The 26,773-nt window shown below is 34.1% G+C and overlaps 1 protein-coding gene across 3 annotated transcripts in view; it reads left to right on the top strand.

Annotated features, from left to right (window-relative positions):
• USP34 (ubiquitin specific peptidase 34) overlaps positions 1–26,773 on the top strand; it is a 246,758-nt gene that overhangs the window by 108,066 nt on the left and 111,919 nt on the right. For all 3 annotated transcript variants that reach the window (XM_053666842.1, XM_053666843.1, XM_053666841.1), the window contains 9 exons: positions 1,294–1,383; positions 3,221–3,316; positions 9,456–9,538; positions 14,168–14,322; positions 15,348–15,461; positions 16,815–16,914; positions 17,041–17,200; positions 20,016–20,142; positions 20,231–20,378. In XM_053666842.1, the coding sequence (XP_053522817.1) occupies positions 1,294–1,383; positions 3,221–3,316; positions 9,456–9,538; positions 14,168–14,322; positions 15,348–15,461; positions 16,815–16,914; positions 17,041–17,200; positions 20,016–20,142; positions 20,231–20,378 (1,073 nt within the window). The remainder of the gene's footprint in view (positions 1–1,293; positions 1,384–3,220; positions 3,317–9,455; positions 9,539–14,167; positions 14,323–15,347; positions 15,462–16,814; positions 16,915–17,040; positions 17,201–20,015; positions 20,143–20,230; positions 20,379–26,773) is intronic.

Raw genomic sequence — 26,773 nt, 5'->3', positions numbered from 1 at the left:
CGGGCCTATGAAGCAAAGGATCGAGGTTCTATTCCCAGTCAGGACACATGCCTAGGTTGCAGGCCAGTTCCCAGTGGGGGACACATGAGAGGCAACCACACATTGATATTTCTCTCCCTCTCTCCTTCCCTTCCCCTCTCTCTGAAAATAAATAAATAAGATATTTTAAAATTTCTTTCAGTCCTGGCTGCTGTAGTTCAGTGGATTGAGCTCAAGGGTCACCAGTTCGATTCCCAGTGAGGGCACATTCTTGGGTTGCTGGCCAGGTCCCCAGTACAGGGTGTGTGAGAGGCAACCACACATTGATATTTCTTTCCCTCTCTTCTTTCCTTGTCCTTCCTCTAAAAATAAATAAATAACATCTGTAAAAATAAAATAAAAATTCTTTCAAGAAGCCATATTGGCTTCTGAGCTTAAAAAAAATCAATATCTTATTAGTTTGACATTCTTTTGAGACTCATGGGGCCAACCTACTTGCCTAGTAAGACTTCTGGGATTTGTATGTTAGTATCTTACATACACTTCTTCCTTTGATAGCATAGGCATATTCAGATTTGTTTGCATGTGAGTGGTTTCCTATCCCATTTTTGCTTGTCATAGTTGGTATATATTGTGTGCTTTCATTATTAACATGGCTCCTAATGCAGTGGATTCTCAACTTGGAAGCAGATCATATTAAATGAGAATTAGAGAGAAAATTGTAATTTGTATAGTGTGAAAAAAATGTTCTCTACATTATTGCTTTTCAGAATGTAGTCCACTAACCAGCAGTTTATCTTATCACTTGTGGTCTTGTTATAAATGCAAAATTTCTGAACGTACTTGAGTCCTATTGAATAACAATTTGCATTTTAACAAGATTCCCTCAGGTGAATCCAATGTACATTAAACTTTGAGAAACCCACTCTAGATAACTTACCTAAGCTTCTCCTTCCAGTTTTCCTGGATTAAATTCTCAGAAGTCCCCATGACTTGTTAAAGAATATATACTTTATGAAAAAGGTTTATTTTTAAATGTTCTTCACTTGCTTTTATACTCTGATATTTATAGTTTATTTTAGTTTAAAAGACTTAGATTGGTATTGTAAATTTTGATTTCTTGCTCCAGTATATAAAATAAATTTGTACTTCAGAAGAAAGATTTTTAATATATGTATGAGAAATATAAATGTAAATTTCATTAAATTCTTTTTTATATAAGATTTTAAATAATTACATTTCTGTAAAAAGCCAGAATTACTGATAGTAGTTAAAATTATTTTATTCTTTAAATACCTGTTTTTATTGTTTCAGATCAGTAGTAATTTCACTTCGGCTTCTTCCAAAACTGTTTGGTACTTTTCAGCAGTTTGGGAGTAGTTATGATACACATTGGATTACAATGTAAGTAAATAAAAGAAATGTATTTAATTTAAAGATTTAAAAAAAATCATAGTTATCAAACAAGGTTTTGAATAACTTACTTGCTTTTATTTTGTATGTACTAGGAAAATTTGATTTTTGTGTGAATCGGATATTATTTTTAGATTTTTTTAGACCTCTAAATCTTCTAGTTAGTCCCATAGAAATCATATCTCCATCAGCAGGAAAATCTAACTTTTCATATTCATTGTAGTCAGAGAAAAATATTTTAGCAAATAATGCACTAATTTTAGGGTAAAGATTTTAGTATATCTGGCCATAGCAACTCCTGAAGAAGATCCACACTAAAATAAACACTCCGGGGTGTCTTTTATTTTACTAGAAATTGGTTTTAGTTATTACATTATGTAGAGATTATCTGAATACCACGCTAAACTCTTTTACCTTTATGTAGAAATCATGATTAACGAATGTTAAGGAGTTCTTTCAAGGATAGTACTTTATAGAATTGATTCAGTTTTTGGTAATATAATAGAGAAAGCTGCCACAGGTACCTCATTGAATCTATAAGAATGTATTACTTGCTTTATTCAAAATAGACTTTTGAGAGAGATTTGAGACATTTAAATTTTAGGAAAAATTAGACCTGTTGAGGAATTCATTTTTGAAGTCAAGTTGGATGCCTTTTTACCTAATATCTCAAATCTAAGATGAGATAGTGAGAGCACTTATACTTGTTTTTTAAAATGAATAACATTTAAAAAAAAAACTTGGAAGTCTGTAGTTCTAAATAGGATGAAGTTCTTCTGAGTTATAACCCTTGCTTATTTACTCTTTCAAAGATCTATTTAATGTTGTGACCTCTATTATTCTTTTAAAAGAATAATAGAGGTGCATCTTAGTCCTTTTCAGTTAATATTACAATATGACTCTAGTAACTATTGTATTTGTGAATGCCAGGAAGGTCCTTGAGATGCTAAACACAAGGATGAAGGAAAACATTTAGCATCCTTTAAGTACAAGAATACCATGAGTCCTATTTCATTTTTTCCCCATAAAATAAAAGACACATTTTTCATTTTCACCAATAACTTTATTGATTTGGATATTTTGGGTATGTTGGCTATTTCCCGTGTGGTATAAGGTTGATTGTTATCAGCATCTAGATTTGATCACTATCAACTTCAACTGGTGTACCTGACTATGGAGCACTGTTCATGGAGAAATCTCTAGCATGAAACTTTGCAGACCACTTTGGATACATTCCATCAGTCACAGCACCTTCTCCATACACTGCACAAATCTTTATTTGCAATTCAGTTGTGTTTTTACCTTTCTTGAAATAACAGAGCATAATATGCTGGAAATACCACGTATTTTCTTCCATCTTCAATGTTAAAATGGCCACACAAAAATCCACCAGTTTTTGATGTTTTTAAAAAATGCATGCTGATATATAACAGCTCTCACAATACAGTCCAACAAAATTGTTTTGAGTAAAGTTAATGAGAACTAAGTACTACTAGGGCCATCTTATGGGGGGAAAATACCAAATGAACTTTTTGGCCAACCCAGTAAAATCATGTTAGTCATTTATTTTCAGCACTCTGCCAGACATTTTATCCCTTTTACAGGAATGAAGTATTTTGAGATTAAAAAATGACATTGATACTTTAAATTCATAAAAATAAAAGTGCATTGTTTTATATCTTTTCACAATTCAAATATAAATACAACTTGTAGGTTTGGCAATTAAAAGATTTTGAATTTGGAGATTTAAAACATTTTTCCTGTCCTGTAATAGATTTATTCTCTTACCTATGGCTTTAAAATTATTTTTTTCTTTCAATTGGTTCAGGTGGGCAGAAAAAGAACTGAACATGATGAAGCTTTTCTTTGATAATTTGGTATACTATATTCAATCTGTAAGAGAAGGAAGGCAAAAACATGCACTGTAAGTATCTCTGAAGTTAGTTAATTTAAGTCTGTTCTCTGGAAGATAATTTTCTAGTGTTTGTACTTTTTATATAGTAAATAAATATAAAAATTTCAGTTGTAAGAATTTTAAGAGAAAGGGTCTTTTTTTAAGTTGAAGAATTTTATGTTATTTTTATAATGTTCAACTTTACAGAAATGTAGGCTATATAATGTGATTTGATTAACCTTCACTAATGCATTGTGTTCAAAGTCATTGCTTTCAGGAACTAAAAGTAAGTTTTTCTGCAGAAATTGTCTATATCCTGTCTTAATGTATCAAGGCTTTAATTCTAAGATGTTTAAATATTTATTTCCATACAAATTAATTAATTTCAACATTTTTTTATTATTATAATTGGATACTAGTATTAAAAAGTTTAGGACATGTCTGGAAAGTTTAAAAACCGATGATGTGAAGTGTTAATATTTCATCATTAAAAATATTCTCTATATATGTTGAAGTGACTTTGGATAAGACTGTAGAAATTGGTCAGTGATAGTGCTGTGTTTAACACTTCTTGTAAGGAGATGCCTGCCCAGATGTAAACATATAAAAATGCGTTGAGTCAGTTGGTGGGGACTGATGGCCAAATTGAGGAAACCATCTCAGTGCCAGTATCAGCATGTCAGTGAGTATGAGAAGTAGTAGCACAGTATTTACTGAGAAGATAGACACGTGGGAAACTTCCACATAGATGGAAGCTGAGCAGATTGGAGAAGTGTTCAGAAAAGTCAGAGACCTTTAAGGCATACTTTTTTTTCACCTCCAGAAATGAATTTACTTATTTTTTCCCACAAAACACTTTTTTTTCTTCAGGCTTTATGTCTCTAGGACATATCCTAGAGAGTACCTTCATCTTCCCAGTCACCTAAAATTTGGAGACTTGGACCTTTTTTGTATTTTTTTAATCTCAAACATAAATGATGATGATGTTGATGGTAAAAATAGCTAGTGTTCATTGATATTATGTGCCAGATACCATTTAAATATTAACCTCAGGATATCAAACAACCCATTTGATGTAGGCAGTCTCATTTTAATAATGAAACATTTAAGCTGTGAGATAAATAACTTGCCCCAGGGCACACATTTTACAAATAGCGGAGCTAGTGTTTCTATAATTCATTTTATAAACACATTTTATGAACAGTGAAACAATCTTTTCTATAATTCATATTCTTGACTCTTAACCTTGTACTGTCTTCAATCTCTAGTTAATCGCAATAGTAAAATGTGTTTCATGTCTTTTCACAAGCTGACATTCCCGTAAACACTGTTCTAGTTCTTTTAACCAGACTTCTTTTCCTCAATCTGCCCTTATGATTGTTAATTTCTTACTCTTATTACATTATGAAGGCAGTATGGTATTATTGGAAAGCACATGGGCTTAAGAATCATACAGACCTGGATTTAGATTATGAATCTAGTGTTTTGAACTTCTTTCAGTATTTACCTCTCTAATAAGTTTCAATTATTTACCTTATTAATTTTTATAAGGAATAAATGAAATAATTTAGTAAATTGCATCTGGCACAAAGTAGATTATCTATAAATTGTAATTACCTCACTAAAACAAATTATAGTACAAAGCAAACAAGAAACTTGCCCCTTAGCCCATTTAGATTCTTCACTGCATAAAAAGGAAACTCCAGGGTTTTTTTTTAAAGATTTTATTCATTTATTTTTGGCGGGGGGGAGAGGGAGAGAAATATGAGTGTATGGTTGCCTCTTGTGTGTCCCCCTCTGGGAACTGGCCTGCAACCCAGGCATATGCCCTGACTGAGAATCGAACTGCAATCCTTTAGTTTGCAGGCCCACACTCAATCCACTGAGCTATACCAGCCAGGGCTAAACTCCAGTTTTTTCAGTCTACTATTCTGAGCCTTCTAAGATTTGAACTCAACCAACCTTTCCTGGTCTATTATTCAATGATTTCATAAGGTATCCTATTCTACAAGGCTGTCAAATTATTTTTGAGATATTTTCTTAAATTTACTCTATTCCATAGCTTTGCTACAACTATACAACATGCATTCTTTTTAAATCCTGTTAAAATTCTAAGGGTTCTTCATAGTCTGTGTCCTCCTTTAATTATTATTATTGAAGCAGAGGTCTAGGATAATCATGGCCTTCTGAATCTGAGCATCACCACATATCCTCTATAAAATACATAAGATCTAAAAGGAGCAGAAATTAAACCACAAATGACATACATCTTTAGCATTTTTGGGTGGCAGGAAATTCAAGTTATCTATTAAAAGAGAAAGAAACCCTAAGTTACAAAAGAGCTCCTGCCACAGCCACAAGCCTGTGGGCTTAAAGAGCAGGGATGGGATTCTTAAGAGAGGGGAGTGGAGAACATAGATGAATCATCCTCAGAAAGACAGTCCCAACAATTAAGTGCCAAAAAATGAATACAGGTCTGAAACTTGGTTATTATTTATAGCATTGGCTACAGGGTTGTTGCTTACTTTGCTAGTGGAACCAGAGGTGCAGCCTCAAACAAGCATTACTTCTTTGGTAAAAAAAGATAAAGACGGAGTGGTGCTCTTTGGAGATGCGTTTTATATTTTCCTAGGGTACACCAGAGTATCTTTCCAATCCTCTAGTCCACCTTGTTGCCTGGAATCTAAGAGAATAAAACTGTAGAGCAGAGATGTTATCTGGACTATTTTGGTATAACTTCCTTATTCCTTCAGACTGTAAAATAGAGTTGTACATTTGCTACTCTCTGGTAAAGCATATTGAGTTATGGCACATTTTTCATTTGTTCAGTGGGAACAGAGTTCTTTGAAGTGTGGAGGCAATGGTTCTGTTGTGGAAGTCAAAGAAGGGATGACAGAGGTCCATGCGTTCTCGAGTTATGGGTTCCTTACTCTAAGATGTAAAGAACAAGACTTTTTTTTTCCTTTTCATTGTCTGTGACCAAAGTCCCTCAGACTCCGCCTCGTAGTAGTACTTCAAGGACTCTGTTACAAAATCTGTCCTATTAGAAAAGGATGGATAGCTGTTAATAGATGTACTTGAATTTTTATCTACATAGCATTTTAGTCTGTGAGTAACTTATTATATTTCACCTTCCCCTAACCCAGCCATTTTGCCATGTGCACTTTCATCATTACAAAGGGCACTGCAACAGTAATGAAGCAGAGTGTTCATTTTTTTTTTTGCCAATATTAATACAAAATAGTAAAGAACAGTAAAGGTATATTGAGCAAACTGAATCTTTAGAAAACCTTTACTTTAAACTTCAATGAATTTAGTGTAATTTTTTGAAACTAATTTTGAGAAACTTAAAAATTTCCATTTGAAGATTATTAGAAATTGAATTAGTAGGCTTTCTGACTCTGTAAGCTGCTGGTTTATATGGATCAGGGCTCAGGCTGGATAGCTGTCTTTTGTTGGCAAAGTAATTTGGGCAGTTCATCTATAACCAGCCTTTTGATTTGTAACATAGCAATAAAAACTCCTGATTGAGTTAGTTATATTGACTGACTGCTCAAGTGCTTTGGGACTAGAATATTGTGAAATCACATAGTTCAATATGCAGTACACAGGATTGCTAAAAGAACCCTAAAATGAAAATCTGGTCATTAGCTTCTCCTCTCCACAAAATCATTCAATGACTTCCATCCAGATCATTACCAAACTTTTCTGACATTCAGGCTGCCCACAGTCTGGTCACTGTATAGCTTCAGACTCATCTCTTACGCTTCCTCCCCCAACATTTTAAAAATGCTGTTTCTTTGCAAGTACCTACAAACTGAATTCCCAAAGAACCATGTAAAAATCACCTATTAACCAATTTCCACAGCAACTCTTACATTAACCATAGAATTTTGTACACATGAATTATAATTATTTAGGTTTGAAATAACATAAAAAATGTCAATCGTGTATCAGCAGAATTCTTTATTAACTGTACTTATGGAAATGAATTTAGCATTTCTTTTTTAAAAAATATTTTATTGATTATGCCATTACAGTTGTCTCATTTCTCCCCCCTTCATTCCCCTCCACCCTGCACACCCCCTCCCACTCACCTTCCCCCTTTTAGTTCATGTCCATGTGTCGTAAGTTCTTTAGCTTCTATATTTCTCACACTACTGTTGTTCTCCTCCTATTTTCTCCCCACCATCTATGCTACTTATTCTCTGTACCTTTGCCCCCTTCTCCTCCTCCCACTCCTGTGTTGCTAACCCTCCATGTGATCTTCATTTGTGTGGTTCTGCTCCTGATCTAGCTGTCCTCTTAGTTTGCTTTTGTTTTAGGTGTGGTTGTTACTAACTGTGAGTTTGCTGTCCTTTCACTGTTCATCTTTTTTATCTTCTTTTTCTTAGATAAGTCCCTTTAGCATTTCATATAATAAGGGCTTGGTGATGATGACCTCCTTGAATTTGATCTTATCTGAGAAGCACTTTATCTGCCCTTCCATTCTAAATGAAAGCTTTGCTGGATAGAGCCATCTTGGTTATAGGTCTTTGGATTTCATGACTCGGAATACTCCTTCTTGCCTGTAAGGTCTCTTTTGAGAAATCAGCTGACAGTCTGATGGGACCTCCTTTGTAGGTGACTGTCCCCTTATCTCTTGCTGCTTCTAGAATTCTCTCCTTCATTTTTATCTTGGATAATTATGATGTGCCTTGGTGTGTTCCTCTTTGGGTCTAACTTCTTTGGGACTCTCTGAGCTTCCTGGACTTTCTGGAAGTTTATTTCCTTTGCCAGATTGGGGAAGTTCTCTTTTATTACATGTTCAAATAAGTTTTCCACTAGTGGCTGTTTCTCTTCCCTTTCTGGTACCCCTATAATTCAGATGTTGGAGCATTTAAAGATGCCCTGGAGGTTCCTAAGCCTCTCCTTAATTTTTTGAATTCTTGTTTCTTCATTCTTTTCTGTTTGGTTGTTTCTTTCTTCCTTCTGGTCCACTCCATTGATTTGAGTGCCAGTTTCCTTTCCATCACTATTGGTTTCCTGTGCATTTCCCTTTATTTCACTTAGTATAGCCTTCATTTTTTCATCTAATTTGTGACTAAAGTCAACCAGTTCTGTGAGCATTGCCATCATCAGTGCTTTGAACTGTGCATTTGATAGGTTGGCTATCTCTTTGTCACTTAGATGTGTTGGCTCTTGGGCTTTGATCTGTTCTGTGTGAGCCATAATGTTTTGGTCTGGTCATGCCTGTTATGTAGTGAGGGGCGGAGCCTTAGGTGTTCACCAGGGTGGGGCAACCCAGTAGCTGGGTTGTGATGCTGTATGTGGAAGCAGGGTCAGATAGGGAGCAATGGTGCTTGTTCTGTGCTTCTGGGATTTCAGTTCCCTCTGCAGCTTCCCAGAAGCTGGCACCTTTTCAATCAGTGCTTTTAGGCTTTATTTCCCGTCGCTGGGGCCCTGGGCTGAGCAGTATATCTTGCTGCCTCTTTTTGCCTAGTTTATCTGCACATGAATGTGTGACTGAGGTCGGCCCCACGCTGCCTGCATTCCTGGGTCTGGCTGCCACTGCCTTTTTCTGCTGCAATCCCTCTCCACTGGCCGCTGACCCAGCCCCTCTTACCTGCCTGGTTAAATGGTTGTCAGATTTCTGTACATTTCAATTTTCTGTCTGTTCTGGTTGTGTTTTTGTTTCTAAATCTTTGTTGTCCTTAATTTTGGTTGTGTGAGGAGGCATAGTGGTTGCATCTCTGCCTCCATCTTGGCCAGAAGTCTTGAATTTAGCATTTCTTATTTAAGTAATAAGATTATGTCATTGGAGTGACTGTGATAATGAAATATGAAATTTCTGGATGGAGACCTAATTTATGTGCATATTACAGCATTTCAAAATGACATTTGTTCCACTGTTGATTTCTTATGTATTTCTCTCATCTAACTTGTAAGTATGGTTTCTAATAGTTTACAGATTTTTATAATTTGTTAAATAATACATCTAGAACTTATTTGATTTTATGACCTTTTTTGTGTAACCAATGTTACATAATTAAAATATTTAATAAATAAGAGTTATGAAAATAGAATTTTACTTATTTAGTATAATTTAAGATTAGGGACATTAAATCTTTAATAATAATTATAAAATGGGATCTTTTGATTAATTATCTTAATGACTTTTTATATGTAGGTACAGCCACAGTGCTGAAGTTCAAGTTCGACTTCAGTTCTTGACTTGTGTGTTTTCAACTCTGGGATCACCTGATCATTTCAGTAAGTGTTTTAATTGGTGTTTTAGTAAGTTTTTAGATCTGTATTGATCCTTAGAGAAGAGTCTGGTGAAATGTACTCATGCATTTAGATTGCTCTAGTCATTAAATTATTTTCAACAATGTTTTATCAGTATATATGGCAATGTGAGCATGACCTGGATACATTCTTAACTTCATTCTCTGTAAGTGCCAGTTTCTCAGTGGATAAATGTCTTATTTCAAGACCATATGTTAGGGTGATTGTATCTTTTATTACTTTTGGTTATAGAATCTTCCTGTCACCCTAGTTGCAAACACCTTCTGTGCTATTATCAGGGCTAAATCTTATCCAAAATTGCTTGGTTTCATAGGTGATAGAAACATTGAGAGACTCTTGTTTTATTTTGATTAATTTCAAACTCATTAATAGTTAACCTTTAAAAAATATAGATTGGTCTGTTATATTCAGAGTGTCAACTATGTCCAAACATACATACTAAATGTTTACACAAGAGAGTGTAAGGTTGAGTCTTTTGGCTAGAGTTTCTTTTTCTTACTAGACCGATTGTGTTATCGCTCCCTCTCTGTACTGTTTTTATATATGTGTTCATGTCAAGAAACCTCATTTGTAAGAACATTCTCATTCTTTAGCTATGTTAATATAGTCTAATGATGAGTGTCTTACTAGCCAGAGAGGAGTTATTACTCTTTTAAGTCTATATCTGTGCCTGAGAAACACTGTTTAAATCTATAATTTTTTCAAGTCATTGTATTTATAACAAATACCACTAACATTGTGATACCAACAGATATCAAAGACTCCTGTTTTGGGTAGGAAACTAGTATCTTTTGTTACTAGGTCATATGTCATACTAATTAGGATAGATACCATACAGGAAGTAAATGATACAAAATGTAAAAACCTTATCTTATTCATGGAGAAGTCAAACCAAAACAAGTATTATTAACATGAATAACTTCCCATGCCCAGTAAGTTTCATGTTTGCTTAGTGTGGACTTTTATTGGAAAACTTAACCACTCTTCTCAGTATTGAGTAATGATTATTTATTTTGGCAACTTTTGGCCAAGTTGGAGGCATAGGTAGACATGCTTCACATCCTTGCACAACCATAAGAAGGATCACAACTAATCTCACAACAAAATACAACCAGAACTGCCAGAAAATTTAACTGTATGGAAGTCTAACAACCAAGGATTTAAAGAAGAAATAATCATCCAGGCCAGAATGTGTAGTCCAGGTTTCCAGCACTGGGAAAATGAAGCCTCATAACTGGTTGTAAAAACCAGTGGGGGTTGGGGTAGCAGAATAAATTGCCAGTCTCTCAGGAGAGTCTGTTTAAAGGGCCCACATGGCACTAAGATGAATGCAGACCCACCCACTCTTGGATTTAGCACCAGAGTAGCAGCTAGAAGGGCCCAGTAGCATGCAGGAAGTTGGGGGAAATGAGTGGAAACAGGGCAAGAGCCAAGTAAGCTGAATTGTTCCCTCTTTGACTCTGCCCTCACATATAGCACCACAAAGCTGGGAAGTGGGTTGCCCTGCCCTGGCAAATACCTGAGGCTTTGCCTCTTACAATATGACAGATTTGCCAAGACAGAGTCAAAGCATCTTTACCTAATACACAGAAACAAACACAGGGAGGCTGCCAAATTGAGGAGACAAATATGGCCTAAATGAAAGAACTGATGAAAATCCCAGAAAAAGAACTAAGCAAAATGGAAATAAGCCAGCCTATCAGATGCAGAGTTCCAAACACTGGTGACAAGGATGCTAAGAGATCTCATTGAGTATGGCAAACACATAAGGGAAAAAATGAAGGTAATACCAAATAAAATAAAGAAAAATCCATAGGGAGCCAATAATGAAGGAAGGAAGCCAGCATTTAAATCAGGGGTGTCGAACTCATTTTCACTGGGGGCCACATCAGCTTCACGGTTGCCCTCAGAGGGCCAAATTTAATTTTAGGACTGGATAAAGGTAGCTACTTCTTGACTGCTAAGGAGTTGAAATTACATTAGGCCATTTCAAGGCAACTGCGAGACTGATATAGCCCTTGGTGAAAATGAGTTTGACATTCCCAGTTTAAATCAAGGGAACATAAGGAAGAAATAAACAGTCAACAAGTATAGAATAAAGAAACAAGAATTTAAAAGAATTAGGAGAGAATAAGAACACTCAGGGATATCTCCAGATGTGCCAACATCTGAATCACAGGGATGCCAGAAGGAGAAGAGGAAGAGCAAGAAATTGAAAACTTCTTTGAAAAAATAATGAAAGAAAACTTCCCTAATTTGGTGAAGGAAATAGACATGACATGTAAGTCTAGGAAGCACAGAGTGTCCCAAATAAGTTGGACCATAACAAGACACATCATAATTAAAATGCCAGAAGTTAAAAATGGAGAATCTTAAAAGCAGCAAGGGAAGAGTTACTTGCAAAGGAGTTTCCATCAGACTGTCAGCTCATTTCTCAAAAGAAATCTTACAGACAAGAAAGTGGTGGAGAAGAGTATTCAAAGTGATGAAAAGCAAGGATCTACAACCTAGATTACTCTGTCCAGCAAGGCTGTCATTTAGAGTAGAAGAGCAGGTAAAATAAAGTGCTTCCCAGACAAGGTAAAGCTAAAGGTGTTGTTCATCCTCACCAAGCCTTATATGAAATGTTAAAGGGACTTATTTAAGAAAAAGAAGAAAATCAAAACTATTAACAGTAAAATGACAACAAACACAATTAACAACAATCTAAAAAAACACAAACAAAAATAAACTAAGCAAACAACTAGAACAAGCAGAATGGGGCAAAAGGTACAGGGATTAAGAAGATAATCGGTAAGTACAAAATAGGGGAATGTTAAGAACAGTATAGGAAATGGAGAAGCCAAAGAACTTAGATGTGTGACCCATGGACATGAAGTCTTACTTCGTGGAGGGGGGATTGCTGGAGGGAAGGGGGGAGCTAGATGGAGAGGGGAAAATGGGAGAAATTGGGACAACTGTAATAATATAATCAATAAAATATACTTCTTAAAAAAAAGTTATTTTGCTGCTCCCATCCCTAGTGAGCATCTTATGAATTCTTTGTGCATTATAGCTACTGTCCAGATAATATCAAGTTGAAAACTTCTTCCAGATCATAGTTGTATTTTTTTTACTGGCACAGTTTCTGTCGAGTACAATATGGTTACTCCAAAGTTGCATAAAATAATATTGATTTTAATATAGCAAGAAATGTATTTTTTAACATAAAACAATAATAGAGCATATATATTGCCTACTGAATATGGATTGGTGATTCAGTCATTTATAAATACACTTTTAAAAATACAATTTACTATAATTAACTTGGATACTGGTTTTTAGGGCTCTTATGTTTTTTTAAAAGATTTATTTATATTTTAGAGAGAAGGGAAGGGAAGAAGAAAGAGAGGGAGAAAAATATCAACGTGTAGTTGCCCCTCATGCTCTCCCCTCTGGGGACCTGGCCCACAACCCAGCTATGTGCTCTGACTGGGAAGCAAACTGAGAACCTTTGGGTTCGTAGGCCCACCATCAATCCACTGAGCTACACCAGCCAGGGCTGTCATCTGTTTTCTTCACTTATCTGTCTTCTTAAATACTTAATGTGCTTAATATACACTAAAGGTTGTTTTTAGTTTTATGTTGACTCCTAGAGATACAGATTATCTTGGAACAAATAGTCTGTACATTAACTATTTTTGTGAGAAACTGATAGGATACTATTTTTCTACTCAAATTCTTTAGACTGGTATTGTTACTAAATACATTCTGAAGTGCTTTTTCATATTCTGGGACTCATCTGGTTTTCCCAAGAAAGAGAGAGGTTTCTTACGATTGTCACACCTTCATATCCCTTCTGATCTGAGGAACAACCCCAGGCTTTGGAATCCCTAATGATATATATACTTTTGAAATCCCCATGATGCTTTTATTTCTACCCCTGCAGATTGTCTCATTTACCCATATGCAGATTTGTGATGGCCTTTAATGTTCTCCTCTTTTTGAATACTTCTCAGACTTTCTCCGATCACACCTTGGAATCATTTAATACTTGAGTCAAAGTACCATACAGATTTCATTTCATTACATTGGCTTCCAAGCTAATGATATCCTCTGATGAGTTGCTGTTCTCTATGTTAGGCAGTCAGTTACATTTTCCTTTATCACAAGGATCATTTTTTTTTTTTTCGGTTTATAAAAATAATGCTTATTAGCATGTATCGTTTATATCTTGTGTGCACAGACTGGGCTTTGAACATGGTATCCACTTTATTCTTAACCCTTAAACCTTAGAACTGACTCAACATTTGGGATTACCTCCTCTTAATCATGTGTACTATAATACAGTAATATATTCATATTTTAGGAAGAATGATTTTCCAGACCAAACGACTCTTATAGTTTACTATATACGTTGTATGTTTTTAGGTGATTTATATCATATTTAACTACATTTTAAAAGCATAAGTTATGTGAAATCTTTTGTAAAATAATTTTTATAAATACTGTATAATAATATCTTCTCTATGGATATATTGGTGCTTTTCGGACATTGAATTAGGACCAAAACGTTGTATGTACTGTATTTCAAAATTTGTAATTTTAATCTAGGGCTAAGTTTAGAGCAAGTCGACATTTTATGGCATTGTTTAGTAGAAGATTCTGAGTGTTATGATGATGCACTCCATTGGTTTTTAAATCAAGTTCGAAGTAAAGATCAACATGCTATGGGTATGGAAACCTACAAACATCTTTTCCTGGAGAAGGTAATTTTATTTTTTGACAGTTTTATTTATATTATTTTTCTATATTTTGTTTTTAAACAAACTCTGTAATGTTAATTTTTTTTTTTACTTTTTAAAAGAGAAAGGTGCTGTTTTCTGCAGTTTTTATATAGTGATTGCCAGATTTTGCTTTAATTTTGTTTTCTATAGTGTTTCTATCAAAGACAATGCTTAGTTTATATTTACAAAAATACTCTATTCCTTAACTAAAGTACTTTAACAGTAATTAGCATAACTCTTCAGGCAAAAATTAATAAGAAATGCGGGGAGTTTTGGTATTTACTTTTAAAATAGTAACATTATAGTTAAATTTTCAGTAGTGTTACCCATACCCACTAATGTAGAGCTGTATTCTGTGACTATTTCTTGTTAAATGGTTGTAGTATCAGCCATTCTTCTGGCAAATGGATATAAGGTAATCTTCAGATTTTTTGTAGATTCCTGGAAAGGCTGTTTTAGGAATTGTTATAATAATATTAAAGACGTTCTTCTATCCAGTTTTGTTCTCCTTTATCAGATGCAACAGTTGGTTCAGGTATTATTCCATTTGAATTTGAAATAATAGTAACAGCAATAGACTTTTTATTATTTTTATGCTTACTTTTGATATATTCTACATACTCTCACATCGTCTTTGTGGTAGATGAGTATATATGAATGAATACATGCCACCAAATAGATCCAAAGGAAAGCTACAGATAGAACTTCAGTTATCTTAATTTCAACTTGTGACTTACATGTAGCTACATATCTCACAAATGTGCATGGTCTAGGTATACAATAAATGATCAATTTAAAAATTCATTTTCTCTGATTTGATTATGTCCATTGCAAAAATGAAAATGTGTCATATGTTTTAATTATGACCTGAATACAATTTTCATTATCATCTATCTGAATTTTTCAGTGAAAATCTGAGCTGATAACATTTTCTTTATAATGTTTTCACTAAAATTAATTAAAAATCTCTTAAGTTAAACTAAACTGGCCTAAATTTTTTTTTTAAGATGCCCCAGCTAAAACCTGAAACGATTAGCATGACTGGCTTAAACCTATTTCAGCATCTATGTAACTTGGCTCGATTGGCTACCAGTGCCTATGATGGTGGTTCAAACTCTGAGGTATGGATTTAGACTTACGAATTTGAGAGAAGAAGCCGTCTGAGTGTTCCTTTAGTCCTCTGATAATATAATGATAAAGCTCTCAGGTAGTATAATGAAGTAGTTTTGTCAATTAGAAGGTTGATTTGTCAAAAATCTGACTTTGATGCCATTTGTCAAAGCCAGAACTTTTAGATGCTCTTGAGAGACTCCAGAGTTTCTGTTGGTAATCTCTATTCTGGAATAGAAATCTATCTAAATATCTATGATCATAAGGTATATAATCAGTTTATTAGTTGAAGATCTTCAAATTGCTTATGTTATCTCTGATTTAGAGTTCCGTTTGCCTAGTTGGGTGGCTACTAGGTTTTGTTGAATGCATTATTCTTAGACTCTCAATGTAGACTGTTATTTGAAAGTCTACCTCATTAGACATTCCAGATTATTGATAGCTGTGATTTATGTATTATCCATTCACATTTTTCATTAATTTTTCTCCAGAAGTTGGAGCTGTGTTATAATGGTAAAAGCAGAGAAAATTGCTGTTAATTTATGTAATAATGAATAATTTTAATTGTATCTAAAGTGTTTTCATACTGTCTTCCTATATTCTTTCTTTGTTTCAGTAGTAGGTTTTGTGTTTTTTTTAAATTTTTGGTCCTAACTCTTTTATATTAGTATAATAAATTTTAATATGGGGTTTCAGACAATCAGACAGACCTCATTTACTTAAGAAGTAGTCATACTCTAATTTCGAGATAATGCTGCTTTTTATGTAGATGTTAGAAACACTAAGGGTGGTTAGCCACTTATCAGAAGGATATCTTGCTTTACTCTGCCCAACTTTTAAGAACATGCAGTCTCCACTTTTTCAGTAGTTTTCAGTAAAAGCATTCTCTTTGTCATATTGTGGTTAATATAAATTTAAATGACAACTTGGGTTAACATTTTTTAAAACTTTCTGTGAATAAACAGTGACTTTATCAGAATAAGTTGGACGAAAGCATTTAAGCATTGTCATGCTAATACATTTGTGTTTTCATTCCTTTGTAGCATGTTTCGGGGACTTTTTACCACTGTCTAAATCACAGCTTTTAGTTACTGAACATTATACAAATACATAGTCAGCTGCTTTATAAATAAGTATTTTTAGAATTGATTCAGCTCGTATCTCTGTAACTAAGAAAATTTCCAAGGCTTCTGTCCTTTTTATTATTATTTAATAACTAAGTAATATTAAATAGAAATTGCCTTTTAAATATTTTATAGGATATTAAAACTTTGTGATATTGTATGACTTTTAAATTTCAGTCTTAACATTTGCATTATTTGACAAATAAAATAATTTATAGATGTCACGTTTTTCTTTCTTAGCTTTGTGGTATGGACCAATTTTGGGGCATTGCTTTAAGAGCACAATCTGGTGATGTCAGTCGAGCAGCTATCCAATATATTAATTCCTATTATATTAATGGTAAGTGATTTGAAATACTGCCTAATAGGTAATTTTTTCTGTAAAGAATTTTTTGTTTAGTTACAATTTTATTTAGCAAAACAAGAATATATGATTGACATACATGTCTAAACATCTGTTTTTCAGGTAAAACTGGTTTGGAGAAGGAACAAGAATTTATTAGTAAATGTATGGAGAGTCTTATGATAGCTTCTAGCAGTCTTGAGCAAGAATCACATTCAAGTCTCACTGTTATAGAAAGAGGACTCCTTATGCTGAAGACACATCTGGAAGCATTTAGGAGAAGGTAATTTTTTTTAATATCACATGAGGATGAATTTAAGGCTTTTTTTCAGACATGTTCAAAAGTATTCTTAAAATTAAATTAGAGGTTTTCTGGGGGGCAGGTAGCAAGTTAAATTACCAGATTTAGCAGGTAAATTACCAAAAATGAAGTGCTAGTGTTAGAAGTAATTTTTGTTCACAATATGTACCATTAAGTGGTGCAATAAGCAATAAAGTTTCCTGGTAAATAGTACAGGGCTTTAAAAATCACTAGACTATTGAGAAGATATGCATGAATGAGAATTTTAGACAGAATTCCAACACTAAGAAAGTATTACTATGATTGAAAAGGCAGAACACCAATACCAAAAAAAGTTTCACTGAAACTCACCAAGAACATCAAATAATCTTTCATAGCTGAACCAAATTGAGTTTGTTTTATTTGCTGTTTTTTTTTCTTCCTGGACTAGGAGACAGTATTTTAATTTTGAATTTCCATTTACCATGGAAACATGATCAAAAATTCTGTGTTAATGAATATCTGTATAATTAATTTAGACATACCCTGTGTAATACAGAAATAAAGCAAATTAACATTTATGAATGTATCGACTGAAGTGAAAGGTGAGTAGATAGTTTTAATTAAGAAATTCTTTGTATTAAAAATCATCAGTAAATGTAAAAGTACAAAGAAACTGTTGAAAAATTGTTAAAATTAATAACTTCAACTTGAGTTTAGTTTGATAATGAAAATGCATACAATTGACAGTTACTGGTATTTTATTTAAAATATTAGGAAATATTGAATAATATTTTCTAGACAGTTCTCGTAAATAACATGACTTCATGATTTAAAACATTTGGACACTGCAAAATTTTTTACTTTATGATTGCGATTTGTGGAAATTCTACTGAAGTAATTCCGTGTGTTTTTAAGACTGTATAAGGGAACTCTAGAGTTCTTTGCATAGAAACTTCACACTGCCAGGTAACTTGTACTACTTTTAAAAAAATAAAAATAAATAAGTAAATGTGGTGATGTGTTCAAATTAATAAGACTTAAGTACTGATAAAATTTAAATATACTATAGAAAATGAAAGTTCCTGTAGTCTTATTTCTTCCTATCAGAGACATTTATTGTTAATGATACATAAATACAGGGGTGGGCAAAAGTAGGTTTGTAGTCCATATGGAAAATAATATAATAATAAACAGTAAAAGAATAAACCGTGTTTCATATACAACTGTAAATTCACTTTTCCCCACCCCTCTATGTACATTATTCCAAAATTTCCTCTATGCTCCAGGGTATACAAACAACAAACCAAAAAGGGCCTATTGATTTAAACCCTTAGTCCTTACACAATGTTACCAGTGTCTTAAAATAAGCACTTATTTAAAAATAAATTGAGGTTCTTAGGATTCCATGGTATTTTTATAAGTTTAATGAATTTCATTTTAAAAAATCTGTTCTCAGATGTACAGATTTTTTTCTAACTCATGAAAAAATTGTTCACTGATAGATACCTTTGTATTTTTTCATGTTTTATTGTAAAAGTTGATGTTAAACAACGTATATAAATCTTTATTTTATGGGTACCTAGTAGAGAAACTAGGAAACAGAGTTGAATATTAAAATAACTAAGAGGTAGTTTAATAATTTAGGTATTTTCATTCAAATTCTTTTGCAGGATTATTATAGTTTCAAGTGTTTAATATGTTTGGTGCTCCTACTAATTTAAAATAGCCTAACATTTATAGAATGAAAATACAAAGTAACTATTGATTTGTATTCTTTATACTAAGAGACTAAAGTAAATGTCTCTTTAAATAAATTTTTTTTAAAGAGAAGATTATAATCTTAAACAGTGGTTCTCAACCAGAAGCACTCATTTCCCAGGGTACATTGGGTGAGTTGTGAAAGTATTTTTGATTCTTCCAGCTTATGAGAGAAGGGGTACTATTGGAATGTAGTGGGTAGAAATCAAGGATGCTGGTAAACATTCTATAGTGTATGAGATAGATCCCCTCTGCCCCAAACAAAGAATTATTGGCTCAAAAGGCTTGTCTAAGATTACTCTTTTACTCAGTAATGGAAGCTGGACATTGGATTACTTCTAGGAAATCAAGTCCATTTTATTCCCTTTCATACCCTTCTTCTATTCCAGAGTTGCTGATTAGTACAAGATTTTGATAATTTTTTCTTAACTGAGCTCAGGTACTTTGGATCCTGTCTTCGACAACTAGAAATCATTTAGGAAATTGACATATGCTTAGTGTCATACTAGATCCTTTGTCCTTTGAAATATTAATCTTTATAATTCATTTTGTAATTTTAGCAGTCATGGAATCAGCTCTCAAAATTCTGTTAGGCTGGTTAACATATATTTACTAGAAAATTTTCTATCTCTGAAGAATATTTCTAATACCTTTTCTTCCTCTTCTGAATGTAGGAATGACAACTTGCCATTTTTCTTACCAGATAAGTTTGTTGTTTGCATTCATCCTGCATCTATTACTACCACTATCCCCACCTTCCATTAAAAATATAATAATAATGTTCTTAATGGTATTTTTCCTCAGTAATTTTCCCTTAAAACCATTTTTAGAAGTTTTAGCTATGTTTATCTATGCCTTTAAATTTGATTCAGTATGTCCAATCTAAACTGAGTGCTTTTAATTTGGGGGGGAAAAAAACAAGCAGTGCTATAGAGTAAATTGGAATGTGCTAGAACCTTTTGTGGGCTTTTTCATTTAGTAAAGTAATAAAAACTCCAGTAACATAAAAATGTTTTAAAATGATATCCTTTCAGTGTGTGGTTTTTGTTTGTTTTAGGTTTGCATATCATCTCAGGCAGTGGCAAATTGAAGGCACTGGTATTAGTAGTCATTTGAAAGCACTGAGTGACAAACAGTCCCTGCCGCTAAGGGTTGTATGTCAGCCAGCTGGACTTCCTGACAAGGTAGTTACATAATTTTATTTTCCAAATTGATAACATTTCCCAGTTTATCTTTTTTGTATTTTTAAATTGATTGCATCTCATATTTCAGATGACTATTGAAATGTATCCTAGTGACCAGGTAGCAGATCTTAGGGCTGAAGTAACTCATTGGTATGAAAATTTACAGAAAGAACAAATAAATCAACAAGCCCAGCTTCAGGAGTTTGGTCAAAGCAGCCGAAAGGGAGAGTTTCCTGGTAAGTCCAGTAGTTCAGATTTTTATATATTTTAAGTTGTATTATAATATTAACTCCAAAACTTTATTTCTTTGAAGACTACAGTGTTCTTGGCTCTCACCCACCTTTCTCTACTCTTGGTATAATTCCACTGATTTTTTTTTTTCTTCTTTGAATCAGGATTTTCTTTTTTTCTTCCTTCCTTTTTTTTTTTTTTTTCTTCCATCCCCACCATCCTCAGCCCACCTCTCCCATGCCCTTTCTTTTCTTTATTTTTTATTGATTATGCTATTAGTTTTCCCAGTTGTTCATCTTTGCCCACCTGTTTTATGCCTACTAATTATGCTTCTTCCCTGTTCCTCCCTTCCGGCTCCTCACTTAAATCTCTCCTTATAATGTCCATTTCTCTGTTCTGGTTGTTTGCTTAGTTTTTGTTTTCATTGTTTTTCTTTTCTTTCAGGTTCATTTGTTGATAATTGTGATTTTGTTGTCATTTTATTGTTCATATATTTTATCTTTTTCTTAGATAAGTGCCTTTAACATTTCATATAATAAGGGCTTGGGGATGATGAACTCCTTTAACTTGATCTTATCTGGGAAGCACTTTATCTGCCCTTCTATTTCTAACCAAAAGGTTTGCTGGATAGAGTAATCTTGGATGTAGGTCCTTGCCTTTCAGGACTTGGAATACTTCTTTCCAGCCCCTTCTTGCCTACAAGGTTTCTTTTGAGAAATCAGCTGATAGCCTTATGGGCACTCCTTAGTAGGTAACTCTCTCCTTTCCTATAGCTTCTTTTAGGATTCTCTCTTTATATTTAATCTTGGGTAACTTGATGATGTACTTTGGTGTGTCCCTCTTTGGGTACAACTTCTTTGGAACTCTCTGGGCTTCTTGGATTTCCTGGAAGTTTATTTCCTTTGCCAGATTGGGGAAGTTTTCCTTCATTATTTGTTCAAGTAAGTTTTCACTTTCTTGCTCTTGTTCTGGCATCCCTATAATTCAGATATTGGAACATTTCAGGTTGTCCCAGAGGTTTGTAAGACTCTTCACTTTTTTGATTTTTTGTTTCTTCATTTTTTCTGGAGGACATTATTTTTTTTCTTTAATTCCAAATTATTGCTTTGAATTCTGGTTTCCTTCTTGTCATTGTTGGTTCCCTGAATATTTTGCTTTATTTTATTCTGGGTATCCTTCATTTGTTTTTTTCATTTTTCGACCAAGTTCAATCAGATCTGTGAGCATTTTGATTACCAGGGCTTTGCATCTCCATCAGATAGGTTGGCGATCTCCTCCCTTTTTTGCTGTGTTCTTTCATTTGGGCCATATTTCTTTGTCTTGGTGCACCTAAGTTGTAAGGGGGTGGGGCCTTAGGTAGTCTCCTGGGCAGGACAACCCTCTTTGCTGTGCTGCCTGTGGGGGAGGGGCCAGAGCTGGAACAGTGCAGCTCACCTGCTTGTCTCTAGTGCACTTTTCAATGAACTCTCATGTGAGATTGGGAGTTTCTCCCACTGTAGCAACCGCCATAGTCCACAGCCACCTCTGAGTCTCAGTTTTCCCTTTAAGTCAGCCCCTCCTGCACAGACCACTGAGCTTGGCAGCCAGCTCTGCCCCCAGGGTCCTCCACCCCCACCCCCACAGTTTGCTGCCTCGCCCTGGTTTTTCTGAGTTGGCCAGCACAATAGGCCGCTTTGCAGGTCTGGTTGTCCTGTTTGATTTTTTCTTTAATTTCTTGGTTGTCAGAGTTCCATGCAGTTTGATTTTTCTCGAGCTTTGGGTTATTTTTTGATTTTAGATTGGTTATTATCTACATTAGATTGGTTATCTACCTTTTGGTTGTGAGAGGAAGTGAAGGATTTCTATCTAAGCCTCCATCTTGGCTGGAACTCTCCATTGATTCTTAAGCAAGAGTTAGAGTCACTTCAGGCGTTACTACTTGTAAACATTGTTTTCTCTTTCTCAAAGATTTCTACTTTGGGAGGTTATTTGATAAGCACCAAGGGAAATGTTAATCACTTTGTTTCCTTATATTATTTAGTACCCTACAATTTTTTGGCCATTTTGATATAGATGTATATTTTTTGGAGCATGTAAAAATAATGTCCCATTAAATTTCACCTGTGCATCTCACCCCTTCCTTCCAAGAAAGTATCATATTAAGAAATTTTTCATGTGAGCCTAAAGGTATATTTGATTCCTGATTTAACTCTTAAGACTAGTACAGTTTTAGTGTTTTCCTATAATACATAAAATATGAGGTAATCAAAGGAACATCCATAAGAGCTGTTATTTTTTGTTATAATTGAAAGGTCTGAAATTATAATAGGCTAAATAGATATTTAGGGGGGAAATCTTAAAGTTTTAAAAGCTTGTTTGGTAGGACTTTTAATTTACCTGTGTGCAGAGTAATTCTTTGGTATCTTTCAGTAAAGAGCCAGTGTTACTACAGCATACTTAATGTGGAACCATGTGTATCTTCTGAAGTAGCAGATCTTTTAAGTTTTGCTCTTGAATAATTTACAAATATTCTTGGTACAAAAGAATAGTTGTTGAAAAGTCTCCCTTATACCCACCCATTTTTCTTCTTGTGAAGCAAATGTTGTTACTATTTTCTTACATATCTTTCAAAAGATACCAAGAAGTATATTCATTCATATATATATGAATCTTGTTTTTTGGTTTACTATTCTTTTAGTGTTGCTTATAGTTTTACCTCTAGTGTATATTCCTGAACAATGTATTTAGTTCTCTAAAACATATAAGGAAGCACAAACTTGATGGATTAATGAAAAGGGAAGTATGGCTCTTAATAGATGAAGGATCACAGAAGAGAATGCTTTTACGCTATATCACAATAAATCAGATGATAGATATATAAACTTACATCTAGCTTAAGATTTCTCTTTTTAGGGTTTTGGTATCTACTTGAATAAGTGGATATATCTAACATGTCTCTGTACAAAATATTGTAGAGATGCCAAGTAATTTATTTTGTATCTTCTACCTAAAATCTTAATGGAATTATTTAAAATGTGGTGAAATTTACTCTCAGTAATAAACAAAGCAGTGTATGAAGTTCTAAGAGGAAAATCCAACAGAATTTAATGATGAATTTTAATACTAGCTATTAAACAATTTAAAATCACAGTAATACCTTGGTACTTGTTGTTAATTTTTTCCGGCACTTGTGACAAGTTCTGAAACTGATGACTACCGAACAATGAAGTATTTTCTCTTGTGGGGAGGCATTAAGACTCATTCAAGTTCTAGCAAGTGTGATGAGTCCCAAGCAAGTGTTAAGTGCTGAAACATCTTTTTCTCTTCAAAATGTGATGGGTATGGTATTTGATGAGTTCTGAAGTCAATTAGTACCAAGGTATGACTGTATTACGATAATACGATTTTGGTGAAGAATTGTTAAGTGAACAACAGATAAGAAAAAATAGTCTTTTATTAATATGTGACATTCAATTTGGGCCCAGAAAGAAAAATCCCATATCTGTCTAATACTCAGGATAGATTTAAAGTGTTTTTATACACACAAAATAAACTATAGGAAAATCAGAAGAAATAGAATTAAATATCAAACTAATGAGAGAGCCAAGATTTCTAGGCTTAGAAATAATGAAATAATAAAGGAAATTATCATACATTTCCCTGTACAACAGTTAATTGATTTTGCTGCACAACAGTTGTATTTGAGGAGAATTGCCAAAATTAATCTGGAGGAACCCATTTTTCTTCTATGTAGTTGAAATATTTTTGGATAGAATTCTTTTGTGTGAAAGGAGACAGGTAATTTAAAATGTTAGTGTCATTATGCAAAGCAGTGGTCATTATGCAAAGCACTCATTCCAGACAATCGCTGTTTAGTGCCCTGTGGAGTTTTTCCACATAAATTTAGTAAGATTTAACAGTATTTATTTAAGTTTCATTTAATTATTTAGATATTTCAACATTTTTACCTAATTCTCCTATTCTTTTTTTTTAAGGTTTTATTTTTTAATTACAGTTGACATATACTATTACATATTAGTTGCAGGTGTAAAACCCAGTGATCAGACATTATATAATTTACTAAGTGATCACCCTGATTAATATACTACCAATCTGACACCATATGTAGTTATTATAATATTAGTGACTATATTCCCAGTGCTATACTTCTTAACTCCTTCAACCTTTTTACTCAACCCCATCCCATCTGCCATCTGTAAAAATGTTCCCTGTATCTATGAGTCTGTTTCTGTTCTATTCGTTTATTTTTTTAGATCTATTTTATCTAGTATTAAGTATTGCTACCTCAGCTTTTGTTTGTTTCGATTTTCACGAGTATCTTTTTCCCTCCCTTTACTTTCAGTCTGTGTGTCCTTTGATCTGTAGTACGTCTCTTGTGGACAGCATATGTAAATGTCCTGTTTTGTTGTTTGTTCAGCCTCTAGCCTCCGTATGTCTTTGATTGTAGCTTTTAATATATTTGCATTTAAAGTAATTTTTAGTATTTATTGTCATTTTATTATTTATATATATAAAGAGTTTATTTATTTTTAGAGAGAGGGGAAGGGAAAGAGAGAGGGGGAGGAAACTTCAGTGTGTGGTTGCCTCTCATGCACCCCTTGCTGGGCACCTGGCCTGTAACCTAGCATGTGCCCTGACTGGGAATTGAACCACAACCCTTTGGTTTGCAGGCCTGTGCTCAGTCCATTGAGCTACACCAACCAGGGCTATTACTTATATTTTTTGTTGTTCTTTTTCTTCTTCTTCTTCTTAAAGAATACCCATTAACTTTTTTATAATACTGGTTTGGTTTGAAATGAATTCTTTTAGATTTTTTCTTTTCTGGGAAGCTGTTTATCTGTCCTTCAATTCTAAATGATTGCTTTGCTGGGTAGAGTAATCTTGATTGTAGGTCCATGCTTTTCATCACTTTGAATATTTCTTGTCACTCACTTCTGTCCTTCAGAGTTTCTGTTGAGAAATCAGTTGACAGTCTTATGAGATCTCCCTTGTAAGTAGCCAACTGCTTTTCTCTTGCTGCTGTTAAGATGCTCTCGTTGTCTTTATTTTTTTGCCTTTTAATTATGATGTTTCTTGGTGTAGGCCTCATTTGTTTCACCTTGTTTGGGATTCTGTGCATCCTGGACTTATAGATCTATTTCCTTCACCAGGTTAGGGAAGTTTTCCATCATTCTTTTTTTAAATTTTTTATTGATTATGCTGTTACAGTTGTTCTATTCCCCCTTTCATTCCCCTCCACCCTACCCCCCCATCCCCACCATTACCCGCCCTTTAGTTTATGACCATGTGTCTCAAGTCCTTTAGATTCTAATTTTCCCATGCTATTCTTGCCCCTTCTATTTTCTATCTACTGTCTATGCTACTTATTTTCTATACCTTCTCCCCCTTTCTCCTCCTCCCACTCCCCTGTTGCTAACTCTCCTTGAGATCTTCATTTCTATGTTTCCACTCCTGATCTAGCTGTCCTTTTAGTTTGCTTTTGTTTTAGGTGTGGTTGTTAATAACTGTGAGTTTGTTGTCCTTTCACTGTTCATGTTTCTTTAACTTCTTTTTCTTAGATAAGTCCCTTTAACATTTCATATAATAAGGGCTTGGTGATGATGAACTCCTTGAATTTGATCTTATCTGAGAAGCACCTTATCTGTCCTTCCATTCTAAATGAAAGTTTTGCTGGATAGAGCAATCTTGGTTGTAGGTCTTTGGATTTCATGACTTGGAATACCTCTTTCCAGCCCCTTCTTGCCTGTAAGGTCTCTTTTGAGAAATCTGCTGACAGTCTGATGGGGACTCCTTTGTAGGTGACTGTCCCCTTAGCTCTTGCTGCTTCTAGGATTCTCTCCTTCATTTTAATTTTGGCTAATGTAATTCTGATGTGCCTTGGTGTGTTCCTTCTTGGGTCCAACTTCTTTGGGACTCTCTGAGCTTCCTGGATTTCCTGGAAGTCTATTTCCTTTGCCAGATTGGGGAAGTTCTCCTTTATTATTTGTTCAAATAAGTTTTCCACTGGTGGCTATGCCTTTCCCCCTTCTGGTACCCCTATAATTCGGATGTTGGAGCGTTTAAAGATGTCCTGGAGGTTCCTAAGACTCTCCTCATTTCTTTGAATTCTTGCTTCTTGACTCTTTTCTGTTTGGCCATTATTTGCTTTCTTCTGGTCCACTCCATTGATTTGAGTCCCAGTTTCCTTTTCATTGCTATTGGTGTCCTGTGCAATTCCATTCATTTCAATTAGTTTCGCCTTCATATATTTGTCTAATTTGTGGCTATAATGAACCAGTTCTGTGAGGATCCTGATGACCAGTGTTTTAAACTGTGCGTCTGAGAGTTTTGCTATTTCTTCATCGCTTAGATCTATGGGCTCTGGGGCTTTGAGATCTTCTTGCAACATTTTTGGTCTGTT

The sequence above is a fragment of the Artibeus jamaicensis genome, unplaced genomic scaffold, assembly GCF_021234435.1.
Source record: "Artibeus jamaicensis isolate MK-2021 breed Jamaican fruit bat unplaced genomic scaffold, CSHL_Jam_final contig_465, whole genome shotgun sequence".
Classification (NCBI taxonomy): domain Eukaryota; kingdom Metazoa; phylum Chordata; class Mammalia; order Chiroptera; family Phyllostomidae; genus Artibeus; species Artibeus jamaicensis.
Note: the sequence above shows the minus strand (reverse complement) of the source record. Positions and strands in the feature narration are given on the sequence as shown.